The sequence below is a fragment of the Lingula anatina genome, chromosome 2 (genome assembly GCF_051362555.1).
Source record: "Lingula anatina isolate TDL-2025a chromosome 2, LinAna3.0, whole genome shotgun sequence".
NCBI lineage: Eukaryota > Metazoa > Brachiopoda > Lingulata > Lingulida > Lingulidae > Lingula > Lingula anatina.
In genome coordinates, this window is record NC_141768.1 from 7510001 (window position 1) to 7525872 (window position 15872).

Here is a 15872-nt window from a genome sequence, read left to right on the forward strand (position 1 = left end):
TATATTCATATCCCAGTATGTAGTATCTACCAGAAATAGCCACTTAGGAACTTTGGACTTAGCACATGATGAATTATTCAACAGATGTAATTAAACTACATGCATGATATTCCACAAGGAGATGATTACAACAACAACAACAAAAAATGCAATTTTCCCATCTCATGTAAACATTTCAGTACAAAATGCAGAGCATCTTTTCCTCCAGTTTCCATCAATACTTACTTGTACCTGGAGGCCCTCAGAGCAGTTCTCCATGGCAAACCTGGTTTGGGTTGGACCTGCTGCATGGCCCTACTAATACCAGGACTGGTCTTGGATCTTTTTCTTCCAGCGTCTCGAGAAATCTAGATAACAAATACAGATGGTTTATTAAATAAATGGAACCAATATTGCTTTAGATGCAGATAATTAAATTTAAAAAAAAAAGATTTTAAAATGATAACATAAAATTGCTTGAGACTAAAAATAGAAAACAAAATATTTAATTTATAAGGATGTTTAAAAACTTGAAACTTTGATAACAGGACATCAGCACATAATAAACTTACTGGAAAAGTTCACCTACCAAGTTAAAGTAAAAAATAGTTTACTTATTTCAGTGGAGCCAAATTAATATTTTAAGCCACAAGGTTAATACATAGAATAGAATACACATCACACATCACATAGAATATCATATGAATGGACCGTTAGAGTGACCATCTCTGGGCAGACCACCAGAGTGACCCTTTGCTTTACCTTGATACTTGTTTTTTTGCCAATACTGCCATTCAGTGTAACGGTTCTCCTTTTCCTAGTAGGAACTCTGCCAAAGGTAATCTTCATGGGATCTTTAGGGCTTTCTGCCTTGATCCATTTGTACTAAAAGTTGAGATATTTGATGCTTTATATGTAGCCAAGTATAAAAGTGCTTTCAAATCAATAAACAGCAATATTACAAATAGTTTCTAAATGATATAACACAAATTAACATAACAACCAGTTTCTCTAAATAAAGTAAATCATATGAAAAAGGGGAAAGACAAAAACAACAAAAACAACAGATACCTAGTTTTCCCAGAAAAATAAAATTTACAGCTTGTTCACTAATTTTTCAGTTATGCCAAATTATTTTCAGGTGAAACCAAAACAATGGGGATCAAACAACAGTTATAACAACATCTACCACAAATCAATAATCTCTTGCATAACCTCATTTCCCATTTTTAATCAGCTTGAACACCATTTCTTATTTCCAAATTATATTAATGTTACCTTTCCTGTTTTCTATTTATCTTCACACTTTCATTTTCACTATCATTTTGAATGAATGAATATTTTATCTTATAAATAAAATACTTCTATGATTTTATTTCTTAAACATATACAATTCATGCAAGTATGGGGTTTATCAAACAGATTAATTTTTTGTTGAGATAAATGGCATTCCCCCCCCCCCCCACACACCACGCACACAGACACACATTTAAACATTTTACAAGGAAAAAGAGAGAAGGTAAAGGGATCCCTGCTCGAGAGTTAAACGCACCTCTGTGTCCTGCCCATTGCTGTTTATCATGATGTGTTCCATAATACTCTGTAGTGTGTTGCGATCTGAAGAGAAAAAAGACATACATTCACAGCTACCACAATACTAAAAACTGTCTGTTTCTAAAAAAGGTTTTCTACCATTATCTTAAAAATATCCATTTTTTCCAATGTCAAAAGTTATAAATCATAATTGCAATAATTGTCTAATTTTCAGTGATCCAACCACACAATTTCTCAAAAAAGTATACTATTACCTATGCAAAAAGAGCAAAATAAATATAACATTCTGTGTAGTGCATGCAAGCCTTAATATGTACATGAACAATAACATGAAAATGTCTAATAAAGTATGAATCTAAGGGTGTTCTTTTATGGGGCATGCATTTCTTGTACAGCATTAAAAGATTGAAAAGCTTCATTCAATCACTGTCAAAAGTTCATTCAAGTACAACTTTGATAGCATTACCCCACTGGGAATTACTGATGATTTACTGACAAATCCTTTTATTTATACAGAATTTGCTCCAATTAACACCTGTTACTTACTGCAAACATCAATATGGCAATTAGTCTAGTGCAGAATATATCAAAAAGGATCAAAATGGCAATTACTGCCGCATTTAATAATCTGTTCACACTTGCTAAGCAGTATAAATAATCTTGTTCTAAAACAGCTCCCTTCAACTGCTACATCAACAGTTTAATGTTTAAAGGGATAATAACTCTTCGTTTTGGCCAAAAAATGAATTTTCCTGGAATAAACAACAATTTTCCCATACTTACCAATGGTTAATGAATCCATTTTTACATTTAAAGTTAGTCCCTGGTTTTTTTCTAAAAAGTTTTTTTTTTTTTGTTATAATCTCTTAAGAGGTTATGACAGAGTATAGCCATCAATGGAGGTTACGTGGTCTAAAGATAAGCTCAGATATCAGAATTATAGCTATACCGTAACTGCCGTTTTTGTGGTAAAACAGAATATATTATATTTCACAATGTTTTTATTGTGAAAAATAGATCTCATACGAAGAGTTATTATCCCTTTAACAGAGGTGAGGGGATCGGCTAAAAAGTTTACCCTCTTGCATTCTTATAAATAGTTGAAGGAAATCACTAGCCACACCCTCACTCTGCTGATAGATTAATCTTATAGCAAAGTAAATAGGTCTGTTACTTAAAGTCCCATGAGAAACCATACCAAACTGCTGGGCTAATTATATCAGTATTTTTAGCATGACAATTATCTAAAACAAAATCAATCACGTTTAATTTTTTTGTCAGATTAAAAAAGAAGATAAAAATGCAGTGATGATTTTTCAGTCTCATTAGCTAAAAGCATTTCTATTTGGCCTACATTACAACAATTAATACCACTGAAACACTAAAAAATAAGTTGGTTGGCATACCAATCATGGGATTAGCTCTGATGTCCAAAACTACAATGGTGGTGTTGAACTTCAGTGTGTCCAGTAAGGCTTTTCCTCCAGAACTGCCCACTCCACACTGCTGGATGTCCAGGGCTAAAATAAAAAATACAAAAAAAAAAAAAATTCTTCGTTTGTTTCATATTTATTTATGTAGTGTCTTTATCTCAAATTTATATACTGGATTAATTTAAGAATATTCAAATATATAAACAGAAACCATACAAAATAACATTTTTCAAAATATAAATAACTATGTGACAACACAGAATCACATTTTATTTTTCTTTTTTTTTTTAAGAAATACCTGTGAACTAAATTTACTTTATGGCTGCATCCTAACAATTCTACAATTATGCAAATGTGCACGAGCTGCCATTAACTTATACATTGTAAATGGAATCTGTTCACTGTTAAAATGAAATGCAATTCATTCTATAAAATCACTAGAAAACTCGAGCATGACATGGTCAATTCTCCAGCAATGCATTACTTTAACAGTTACAGTATTCACACAAAATGAAAGTTTGGTAAAAGCGGCCTGGTTTGGCCAAATCACGAACAAACAATATTCCTTGTTACCTTCTTTCTTGCTATGAATGAGACTATAAAAGTTTGTGGTACACTGAGATGGAGGAGACATAAATGAAAGATTGTGCTCCAATGCAATGCACTGCATGAAGTCTCATTGGAGGCAATGTTCAGCAATCGTAGTTTTACTACTGTATCAACAGACAATATTGTTAGGTCATGGCTATTGTAAGAATGCACTTGTAGCAAAAAAAAAAAAAAACTTAAATGAATGAATAAAATAATGATAAGGGCATGACATGCAAAATCAAAAATTAAACTTGGCAAGATTGTATTGTCACTAATGGTGTCACCTGATACTTGGCCTCATCAAATCTATACTCAATCACGTAAATATAGGCAATTCCTTATTCAAACTTCATTTGGTCTGCACATAAACAACGCAGTGTCAGCTTTAACTGGTGTCAGCTTTAAGCCTTTTCCCAGTGGGGATTGGTGAGGTATCCACACTAATGACACTCCTTGCCTTTCAAACTAATAACTGCACAAATCAGAAAAGTATAAATCAATAAAATGGATAGGAATCCCACACAAAATAAACGAGAGACTGGCCTTTTTTTAAGTCGTTTGATACTTAGACTTACGGGTTTCAGTTGGGACTAAAAGGTTCCAGTGAGTCTTTCAATACATGTTATAAGATAATGACTTTCCTATCTAAGTTGCCGTCTTACCCTTAAGCCACAAGTCATCTTTTAATGCTTCAGCAAATGCCGATGCTCCTGCATCGCCAACAAGGGGGTTGCAGTTCATTGTGATTCGACGCAAACCTGCCATTTTGTCCAAATCTGGGCGTCGGTAGCGTAAACTGTCCTGCCAGGCTTCATTATGTCTTTTCATGGCTTGGTGCTAGGAAGAAAAAACAAATTATCCTTAACTTAGGTTTGATTTGAGGTATTATGAAACCCTATAACTACAAATTTTGCTGTGAAAAAGGTGAATTAAACCACTAAAAACAATTCATAATTATTTAAGTGAAAACTGGTCTCTACTAGCCAAACAGCCAGAATGCATGGATATGCCAAATTTCAATAAAAAAGGCATAATAATAGTTTGATATCTTTTATTTACTTGTATGAAAAGAAGCTGATGTTAAAGCCATGCAAACTCTTCACAAGCCAAGTTATCAAAATCCTTACAGGCTGCAGATAAGCTCAAAATAAAATGAAAACTAAATACGCAAAAAAAAAAAAAAAAGTGAAAAAGTCCCATAATAAAATTTGTTCACTACATGACCAGTAACTTCAATTACTTTCTGAATGCTCTGGATGTCAATTCTGAGGTCTCTATGCTCTATTTTGTTATCTTCCAAGCCATTAACCAACAATCATAAGATGTGACACAATTCAATATCTGCAGTCACAATTTCTTTAATGATATAATAGACCTTGTCTCCATCGATATTCTCTTTGATTAACGCAGCAGCTTCATTGCTGAGACCTTTGATCAAAATTTAGCTATAGCAAATCCACCATCCCTGGGGAAATATCAGAGAACTCTGATCTGACGTACTATGTAGTTCCATCAGGGTGATCAAGGAGGGATAAATTACACCTTTCATCAAACCGTAGCCTTTCTCAGAGGTTAAAAAGTGAATCTTATCATGAAATAAATCACAATGTGAAAACAGATTATATTTCAGCACTTAGGAGCTATTGATGCTCAAACAGAGTTTTTTACTTGCTCCACTTTCTTCAGCTTTAGCAAAGTTGCAGTATATCTTGAGCAACATAAAAAAATTGTCACTGAATATGAGCAATATTTCCCAAATGACAAACAGACAGTACACCTAGGAACTTCACAGCAGGAGTATAAGGAATTAAAAAATAAAACAATATTTCTTTTTTTTCATTTGCCAAACACAATAAGTTGTAGACAGTTGCAAAAAAAAATTAAAAAAAAAAAAAAATCAAACCTTCTCATGACTAACATGAGCTCAGCCACATTTTACTTAACATAAAAAGAGGATGTGTGGGCACTTGAGAAGAAGATTATGGAAACCAGATATGGAATTAAAAGCAATGAAGTACTTCCAAAAGCTAAAACTAATGTTCCACAACCATGAGCTTTGCCAGTTTGCCAGCTTCTGGTTTTCCTCTTACAGGTACACATTGAGGAACCTTCGTAGATGAGTTTCCATGGCAACATGATACATATGTGTGGTAAGAGCATTAATGTTAGGACCCAGCCTATGAGAGCAGTTGGTTGGATGGTGATGAAATGACGAAGTACGACAGCGTACTTCCCACCATCACTCACTCCTTCAATTTGAACTTATGATCAGCTTGTTTCGTATTGATCACTCATTGGTCCCTGGTGTGGTATTGAGGAGGCAGCATAACAGATGACAGTTTCTCCTTAATGGCTTAAACGCTTTTTATCACAGCAGGCCACACATTTTGAGTGGTGAGAGGTGATGAAGAGGCATTAATCCTACTGATATTCCTCCACAGTAAACACCCTAGTTTTCTACACAGCTATATTGATTAATCTCATTACCTTGCTGCACGCCATCTGCTAGGATATCACAAAGGTAAGAAAGTTGAACAAATCCCAGTGGCAAAGTAAAATATTTGTGTAATTTGGGAACAGAAATACCTCTGCATTATCTTGTAATCTTGTAAGTTGTTACAACTGGAAGAAGTGCAAAATGCCATTTCTCAGTGTTAAGTGATTACAACAAACAATTCTGAACAGCACCTGGTACGGAATACTGGGTTGTGAACATTTTAATAGCTAACCAGGTTGGTTTTATTCCCTGTTGTCTGCCAAGTTTTAACATTACCTTAGAGACAAACAGAAAAAGCAACTTCAAAGCTGTACTGACTGATTTAAAATTAGCAATGGATCTCACCATTTTTAGGAATGATAGAAAACAGTCATTCACAGAATATTACGAATATGTAGAAATTGTCTAAAGACAAATGCTTTAGGCAAATGCTTTTCTTAAAAGCACCCAATTCAAGATATTCTGCACTTAAATTATTGGACAAGCAATTAAATATGCCGATTCTAATAACGTGTTATAACAAATCAATGAACAACTTAATGCAAGGATCGTTGCATAACTGCCAAATGATGGTGTTTTCCAAATAAAAACAACCCAAGCCAAGACTTTGAACACATTGCAAGTACATGAATCGCTTCTTATCCAGGACAATTTAAACTTTAAAAACATACAGGAGATAAATGGCCTTAATCAATATTGCACAATATAAATCATATCCACCGTCTCCAGTCCAGCTTAGGCAGTTAGCAATCTTGACACAGTTTGAAAATAATGCAGGTTATAGCGCAAGAGTCTCATGAAGTTGAATCATAGAATAAATGGTGTGTTTTAACTTTAGAAAACTTGTATTTTGGCAGGAGTTTTGATCTTTTGCTTTTTTCCAAAATTATTACAGTATAATGGTGAGTATCAGTAAAGAAAGATTAAAGGTTGGTAAGTTGGAGAAAAATGCCATTTACCCTGGGAAAATTTGTTAAATATGAGTTTTTGGCTGGAAAATTTTGGCCTGGAAGGCTTTAATGGTGAGTTTGGCTTGCTTATAAAATGCTTCTTATAAGTGGGTAGACACTAAAGGTGTAAATGATTTTCTTGGCATTTATTTTACTGTTTTGCAATCAATGAAAAAAAAGAGGGAATAAAATAGGATCAATTTGTCATCATCTTTAACACCTACAAATGGCATTTCTATATGTCCCCGTGATAAATCAAGTGATTAAAAAACAATGATAGAAATACTATTACCAGTGTAATTAAACAACACAGTCCAACAGATTCCCAATGATGACCAAATTATCAGAAAGCTAGAAAGTGACCCTTTTCACATTAAATCACCCAGACATGGTTAGAAGAAAAAATTACTGAAGGAATCTAATCAATTGATACAAAGAAACACATTTCCCATTTCGATTACTTTATGGAAGACTGCATTTTGCACTTGCTTATTTCCTCTTTTCAAAAGGCTTTCGATTCTAAAAGCAAGAAGAAAGTGAAATCAAGCCAAAGATTCTGATCAAAGAGCAACAGTGGAGTGCTCTGCTGTTTACTATAATATTCACTCTGTTGCTATGGTTTTGCTTCTCTGAAGCCATTTTCTGTTTCTCAAATGAAGAAATTAAACAGATATGACTAGAAAAAAGTTATACCTACAGGTACCTACTACACTAAAGACTTATTACCAATGAAACTATTGTTCTATTATTTTATGTTCCAACTTGGTGGGGACTCTCGTGAATGCGATCAGACTAACATCTGGTTTCCAACGTAGTTGTTTATCTACCAGCTTTTCTGTATTCTACTCAACACCATAGTCCCCCCAGAGTTGGAGCGATCAATGTAGAATGGTAGTTTCATTGGAAATGAGCCCTTTTTTGCACATACAAAGCTAAAGAAGAAACCAACTGCTCTGACAAAGACTGGGTTCCCATACTTAGATCGATCCATCTGGATCGACCTAACTCCCTGAGGGTTCACGCTAAATTGCTATCAGCTCAAGAGGCTTAAATGTCTGTCACGCCTACTGAATCATCTAGGGGTAAAGATAATTACCCTCTTACAGTTTTACTAGGCGTGATAGACGTTTAAGCCAGTTAATTTGATAGCAATTTAGTGAGACTCCCCAGGGAGATAGATCGATCCAAATATCTGTGGGAACAGTACATTCTGGACCTTCTAGAGTTTGATACAGTGGCAAAGAAATTGGTCCCAAAGATATTCTAATATGTAGTCAAGTTTTTCAAGGCAACCAAATTCAGTCAATTCACAATAAATGTAAAATAAACATTTTTAGAAGCCAGCAACATGTCCCAAATTTAAACTTTTACAAATATTAGTATTTTGAATACATATAGTTAGGTCATAGTTATTGTGAAATATGTACTCCTACCAGATGAAATTTTTAAAAATTAAATTATTCTTGCTATCAAGAATGATTAATCTGTTCAGTGAATCATAAAATCATCTGAACTATGCATGTGTATAAATTATGTTCATACATAATCAAATTTTACTATCTAGTTCACATCCTCTACACAAAACCTTTATCATTCTACTGTGGCATGTGTTTCCTTATATATGAAAAGTAGACAAAAATGTCTTATCCGGTAATTTCACTAATTTTCAAAGTAACCTTAGATACAGGGACTTGGTCTAATTACAAATTTCCTGGCATCCTCAGCAAAAACAGAAACACCCAGTAAATTTGCCTTTTTAAGACCATTTCTTTAAAGCATATTTTATATCCATTACCATTTTGCATCAAAGCAAGGGCACTAGTATGTATCATTAATTACATAAGATATAATAGAGTACAAGATATAATACAAACACAAGCAATCCATAAAGATATAAAGTTAGATCCAAGATGACAACAAATCACATGCCCAGACCTATTAAGTAATTAACAATTTCACACCTTTTAATTCTTATTCTCAGTGGTGCCTTAATCACCTTAAAAGAGCAGAACCAAACTCATCCACATGTCAGAAGAATTTGCCACATGTATGCTTACTCGTCTTTCAACTCTACCCTTATCTTTGCCTTCTCCTGTTGGCTAAACCCAAGGCAATCATCATGGCACTCAACCAACATGAAAAATTCATGAATTCCTGCAGCAACAATTCTGGAGACACCCTATTTTCATAGGGAATCTCTTGGGGGCAAAGCCTGTGTGTAAAATTAGTCTTTCTGCCTCATTGTCTAGACCAAAGACCGTAATGTTTTAATTCTAACTACTGTCCATCAGAGCATTGCCAATGAGAACAAACTTTTTGATTACAGTAAAAAAATTAAAATGGCCAATTCTGCAACCAATACTTTGGAGCTGCTTTTCCAGACACCTGCCCCTACTGATGGTTCTCTTGAATTCAAGAGAGATGTTCCACAGCTTTGACCATGTTCATAAAATTTTCAAGGAAAAATGCTTACATAAATCAATAGGCCATGGACTACCTGATTCAACCAGCACTTGCTCCTTTTCCAAAAACATGTTGAATGATTTCAAAGGTTGATACTTTCTAGCAAAAAAAATTACCTTTTAAAAAGCAAGTAAATAAAAACATGACCCTTGTAACAAATAACAACATTTACATTCAAGGCTTTTTTGTACTTGTCTTTCAGCTATAAAAATAGAAAAGAAATTAAGAAAATTGTCAAAATAGAATGAAATAAAATAAAGCATAAAAATAAAAACAAAGACAAAAAAGTAATAAATATGCATTGTTTATTTATTTACCCCCTAGAAGTGAACAGAAACACCATGCTATTCACTAACAGAGCACCTGCTCACCCACAAATGGTATCCTCTGCCAATAATCTCTGTCAAAAATTGAATCCCCCAAACTGCACACCAATCGATAATGGCAAATAGCTATTTATGTAGAATATAATTACCAGACTTGTTAGTATTAGTGCTGTTATGACATGGGTCTTATCCTACTGGGCACAGCAAAATGATATTGTCATTATTGCAAATCAGATGTGGACAGTTACTGGTAGGTGGCTAGATAAATACAGTTATACATCTTGTTTTCAGGAGCAGAACCAGCATCCTATCGAAGGCTGAATGCTTCACAGCATGGTGATATATCTCACAAGAAAAGTTCTGAAAGCTTCTTAGGAAATAATATCTTAACTTATTTACTGCCTTTAAAAGGAAAAAGTTGTTCATTTAATACACAGAACTGAGACTCTCAATATTTGATGTTGTGAAAACATGTTGGTGGACACACTGCAGCGTCATCAATGGTGGCTGGACCAGATAAACCAGCACGACACTGTCATCCTTCGCCATCAAAAATCTCGTCTTCAGAAAGCCATTTTGGAACTTTTCAACAAAACAGGGCCAGGAGAGCGAAGGGCAGAACTAATAAGATTTTGGCTTCGACTGAACTACACCTTAACAACAAGTTCTCCCACTACAATAACAACGGCTAATGCTTTAAATGAGGAATACCAAGAGGAGATATATGAATATTCTTTCTCACTTGTGGCTGTAATATCTGGAATATTTGTTTTTCTTACACTGGCTGCAACAATTGGTGTCATAGTATTCTGCACCAAGAGAAACTCTGTTTTCTCATCAGCTAGATCAAAGAGATCCACTTCACGTGATACTGTTAATTCTTATGAAATGACCGATGCTAGTCTTACGGACATAGAATATACAGACTATGAAACAGAAACAGAGGTAGACGAACCTCACTCAGTTGTATCATTCATTCAAGAAAGCGACTACGAAGATGAGACCCCCTTAGTTTCTCCTTCATCCGAGATTCCTCAGGCCATGCCCACCTCTGCACACTACGGTTCTACACACAGAACTCGCAGAGACATGAATGTCAACAGCCTCTTTGACCCAGGCCCCAGCACCAGCGGTGTCTCATCAACCACTTCCTTGAACATTAAGAAAAGTCAGTCATATAATGGGCGTCTTTATGAACACATCTCTCCTAACTCTGGAGATGAAAGTGATGAAGATTACGACACAATTCACTGCCTTAACACTGATGACGCACTTCTTGCTTGTTCTGGTAAAGCCCCACTGGGAAAGAGTTTAATCAGAAGCGCAAAGCAAAAAGGAATTGCTATGGCCAAGAGTGTTAAAAAGAGCATTTCTTTTGATAGCAAGTTCAAGTACAGGGAAATCAGAGAATAGACTTTGCTGATCTTTCATTATGTGCCCAGCCAAGAAAAATTGATTGGGTTTTTAGGAGAATTCCCTATGTATCTCATTCATTCATGAAGACTATCTCTGCTGCATGCTTTCATAAAAAACACTTTTGTTTTATTGCACATGGATAACATGTAATTCATACAGATGTTTCAGAGGTATTTTCCATAGTTGTCTTCAAAAGTTCACTTTACAATCAACATTTATGACAGCCTTGTTTTTCCAAATGTTTACCTGCCTATCCAAACTGTGTACTGAGCTATTTAAACAGTAATTTCTATCAAGTATTACTTATTAGCTAGCCTGGGGATTTGAATCTAATTAAATATAACTATCCTACACTTTATCTATATTCATTTAGGAAAATCACCTTCATTACATTTAACTCCATTCATCTGTGTAAATTGGTAATGAAATTGAACAACTTGATTTTAATGAATTTTATTGGGCTAAGGGATGTCTGTCAATACAGAATTAGACAAAGCACTGTTTCAATGTACAAATGAGAAATAAAAGACAAATATACTATATCATCCACACACCTATGTGTCCTAAATGATCTGTTGCACAATCTGTTAGTCACATGTAATTTTTTTTTTTTTTTTTTGGGGGGGGGGGGGGGGGCAGGGGGATGGGGAGGGGGGAAGAGGGGATCAATTAAGCTGCAGCATTTCCTTTGTCACAAGAGCAACTACTAGTATTACGGTAATAAAATTCTGCAGCATTATATTTCTATGGAAAATGCTGCAAAATACTGTCTGAAATTTTTCCTACAAGGAATATATAAAAAAAATGAGACTCTTGTATTTTTTTATTTATTTATCTTTTTTTTAATTTTTTAAATTTTTTTTATTTTTATTTATTTATTTATTTTTATTTATTTATTTTAATGACTGAAAATGTTTTGCTTTTATCTGAAAAAGAATAGTTATTGTTGAACTGATTGTGACCCCTCTCAATACCAAGAAACATTTTGGATAAAGGAAAATCAAGTGAGACTAATTTTGTGTGAGAAAAGTTTCAAATTATCTGTGAAGCAGTAACAATGTTTCTCTCTTCTCTCTTATACCTTTTATATGACAATTGCAAAAACAATACCTATTGCGATCCTGACACATGTTAAAGCTCAAATCAATTCTACCTTCCAAATTAAACTAACTTAGAAAGGTATTATGAATATAAGTTGTCACTTTGGACTTGTTAAAAGTGTACTCAATATTTTCCATTGAATAACATGAACTTAAAGGCAAACAAAGCTCTGGCAGCTTTCCTGCTGATTTTCAAAATGGAGTTACGTGCCAAGAGCTGAGCCATATTATAGATTGCAGCAACCAAAAGTAATAGACTTTCTCTGGGTAACACAATGAATGTTTAATTGTCCTGCAATCAAAATTATTGACAGAAATCTCAGAGGGCTTGGTTTGTGTTTGACACGTAATTTGTGTCTTCCCAACAAGGGACTGCTAGCTGTCACCAGTATCCACTAGCCCTTAATGGCAATCATCACTGAGATGATAAATGGAATAGCGCACATCATTGTGCCATTTGCAATCGTAATTGAAAAAAGGGCTGCCAATTTTACATAATGTCACCAGACACTGCCTATCATGTTTTTGAATGCAAAACTGTGCAGAAATTGCTGTGAGACTCACTTATTCTGACTAAAATCTGTCCATTAGTTATTATGGCTCAGTGTGTTTAATTGTAGGTTCAGACAGTTGCTGATTGTTGCTTAAAAACTAGCATTGCACATCAATAAACAATTGCAAATGCTCATCCTTAAATAGGACAGAAATGCCTGATCTTTTTCACCAGGAAAATGTGCTTTATCTTGTGCACTCATGCTTACACTTTTCCATGTCTGTGAACAGAAAGACAACAAAGCTATGAGTAGTAGGTTAATTTCCGAGATTCATATCATTTCTTTTATGTATCGTGGATCATAATGGGTGATTTTTTCCTGGATGAGCTAGCAAATGGCATGTAGCTTCTATATTAATTTCTCCTGGATGTAAGAGATTACTCCTTAAAATGATGGTTCAGTCAAACAAAAAACAACTGGTATATGATAGTTTGGACTTAAATAAGTCATTCCCTTGTGTTAACAATGTATAATAGAATGTAACAAACCAGAAATTTACACTAAAATGAAGGCCAGCAGTAACCCATGGGGCGAGTTCCTTTAAGAATTGAAATATCCCACAATGCAGTTTTTTGTGGCATAGGGCTCATTCCCAATGAAATGATCAATATACGTAGATCAATCCAACTCCGCAGGGACTCTCACTGAATGCAATCAGATTAGTTGATTAACACACTGCCTCCGGAGTTGAATACAGAAAAGCTGGTGATTATATGAGCATGTTGGAAACAAAAGAAAGCGTGTTAACCTGTCAATCTATGACATTTAGCGAGAGTCCCTGCGGAGTTGGAATAATCTATGCAGAAGGATAGTTTCAATGGGAACAAGCCAAAAGACTCCTCTGGAGGGGAAACAGACTCTGCTATGCACCTCTCGAGCACTGGAGATCAGAAATTGAAACAGGATTAAGTGGTCTTTCTTTCACGTAGGGGCCGCCATATTTAATCCTTGGATCAGGTGATACTTGGATCTTTTATTCCGAATGGCCCCTATGGCTCAGTGATTTTCTTATACAACTTTATAATAATCAAATGTGCTTCAATTTTGTAACTTGTAACCATTGTGTCACTAATTTCCTTTCTTCAAGAAGTTTTTTAGCATTGGAAATTTGATAAAAGCCTTTTTTCCTTTAAATAATTTGACCCATGTGGACTTGAACACCCATCCACCTTATACTGTGGCATTGTGACAGGCAGATTTATATGAGTTTGTTGAAGTACACTGCATTACAGGTTTGATTTGAGCCTAAAATGGCTGCTTACAAAGGGGGAGCTGTTTCAGTAAATTCTCTGTATATCTATTTGAATGAAAACAAAAAGGAACAATTGAATCATTTTTATTGATTCACAGTGATAGAAAATACCTATAGGTTTGTACAACTAACTTAAAAAAATGTCCCTGGGGTATTCTTTTAATATCTATACATCACTTTAATGTTTAAAGCAGGCTAGCAGTGGTTAAGTTTGTGTTCAGATGGTAAAAAAGAGCCCCTCAAGGGTTTTCCCTTTATAACATTTTATCAAAGTTAAGGTTACCAATTCCTTGACCCCTGGAAATGTCACAGAGCTTGTGAACTTTAAATTTGAGGATTTCATGGAAATAATAAATAGTACATTTAATTCCAGTTTGAATAATCAAGTAAAATTAAACACACACATTGACATGCACAAACATATTTTATTTAAATATCTAACTTATCCCCAACCCTCACTCCCCAAGGAGACATATTAAATTATGTTTCATCAGTTTGCTACCAAGATGAGCTTATACTTTATTAACACTGAAAGAAAAATTCTTTCTAAGTTAAATCTTTTAAAATTTTAGGCTACCATGATGATCATCAACAAACAAAAGAATGGTTGCCCATGTGGACAACATCACCATCATTTCCAAGTTAAATTCTTATGATAATATAAACCTGTCCAAGTTCTTCGGTAAGGTAATGGAAAAATGACACCACTTCATCATTCTTTTATTATCAACATTAATAACCACATTAGCCATATTATTCTAACTTTGTTACCGTAAGAGATAATGGAAAAATGCAGTTATCTGGGCCTTGAGAGACTAAAGAAGATTCTGGCAAAGACAGCAAATATTCAAAGAAAAGCTCCTCTGAAGCAAATGAAAAAATTGCTGGTTTTTTTTCTATGATCATTTTTTCCCTAAAAACATTATATTCCCAGTGGGCTTTGATTTTCTGCAGCTGCTCTTAGCTTGGGGAATGCACAACTTCTGTAAAAATTTCCTTTTTGGTCAAAATTCCATATCTAAAAGTGGGTGTAATTTTTAGATCTGAGATAGGCTCCTTCAAAATATCTTATGCACCTATCCCCTTTCCCTCTTCAAAATGTTAACATAAACATAACATAAAAAGGCTTCCTGTATTCATAGATTTAAGCAATATATGAAATATTTTCTTGCATGGGCATGCTAAACAGACTGCATAGATCCAAGTGCGTGACACCATACTCTAATCTTCGACACCAAAGAAGAATGTAGCCATCAGGAAGTTAGGGGCACTCACTTTTCCTTGGAGACAACAGTTGCCCTTATCAATTCAGAAGCTAAGAAATTAGGAAAATATTTATTTTCACACACTTCTGAGCAAGCTATGAATAACTGACTATGGAATGAACCACACAGGACCACAGTCAAATGCTGTGCAATGGTCACATCATCACCATACAGATAGAACAGGGCATTATAGAAAATTTATTTTTCAATTCGGGGAAATAAGCCTTGTACAAACGGACCTTTACATGTATAATCAAAGCAAGCACAACCTCTAGAATTCAAGAATGCCCAAGTGACCAAGACTACTAATGACTTTTACTTCTAAATCTTACTGAAGACAAGCAACTGGGAAATAGGTTCTTTATAATTATTGCTATGGGCTTGTCAAATGTATGTTTTCCCTTCCCTTTACCATCTAGCATTACTTCTGACATGAAACACTTTACTATATATTGGGCACTGATTGTTGCATTTTCCTGCTGTCAGAAGGTG

At 34.6% G+C, this 15872-nt stretch overlaps 2 protein-coding genes across 3 annotated transcripts in view; one reads left to right on the plus strand and one right to left on the minus strand.

Annotated features, from left to right (window-relative positions):
- The window catches only part of LOC106172389 (centrosomal protein of 78 kDa), a 31277-nt gene that overhangs the window by 3172 nt on the left and 12233 nt on the right, over positions 1-15872 (minus strand). For both annotated transcript variants that reach the window (XM_013553073.2, XM_087006180.1), the window contains exons 7-11: positions 4220-4394; positions 2940-3053; positions 1532-1596; positions 742-864; positions 226-347 (exon numbers count right to left, since the gene is read on the minus strand). In XM_013553073.2, the coding sequence (XP_013408527.2) occupies positions 226-347; positions 742-864; positions 1532-1596; positions 2940-3053; positions 4220-4394 (599 nt within the window). The remainder of the gene's footprint in view (positions 1-225; positions 348-741; positions 865-1531; positions 1597-2939; positions 3054-4219; positions 4395-15872) is intronic.
- Positions 5525-11760, plus strand: LOC106172392 (uncharacterized). The gene is made up of 2 exons (XM_013553075.2): positions 5525-6078; positions 10085-11760. The coding sequence occupies exon 2, from the start codon at positions 10265-10267 to the stop codon at positions 11204-11206; it is 942 nt and encodes a 313-aa protein (XP_013408529.1). The 5' UTR covers positions 5525-6078; positions 10085-10264; the 3' UTR covers positions 11207-11760.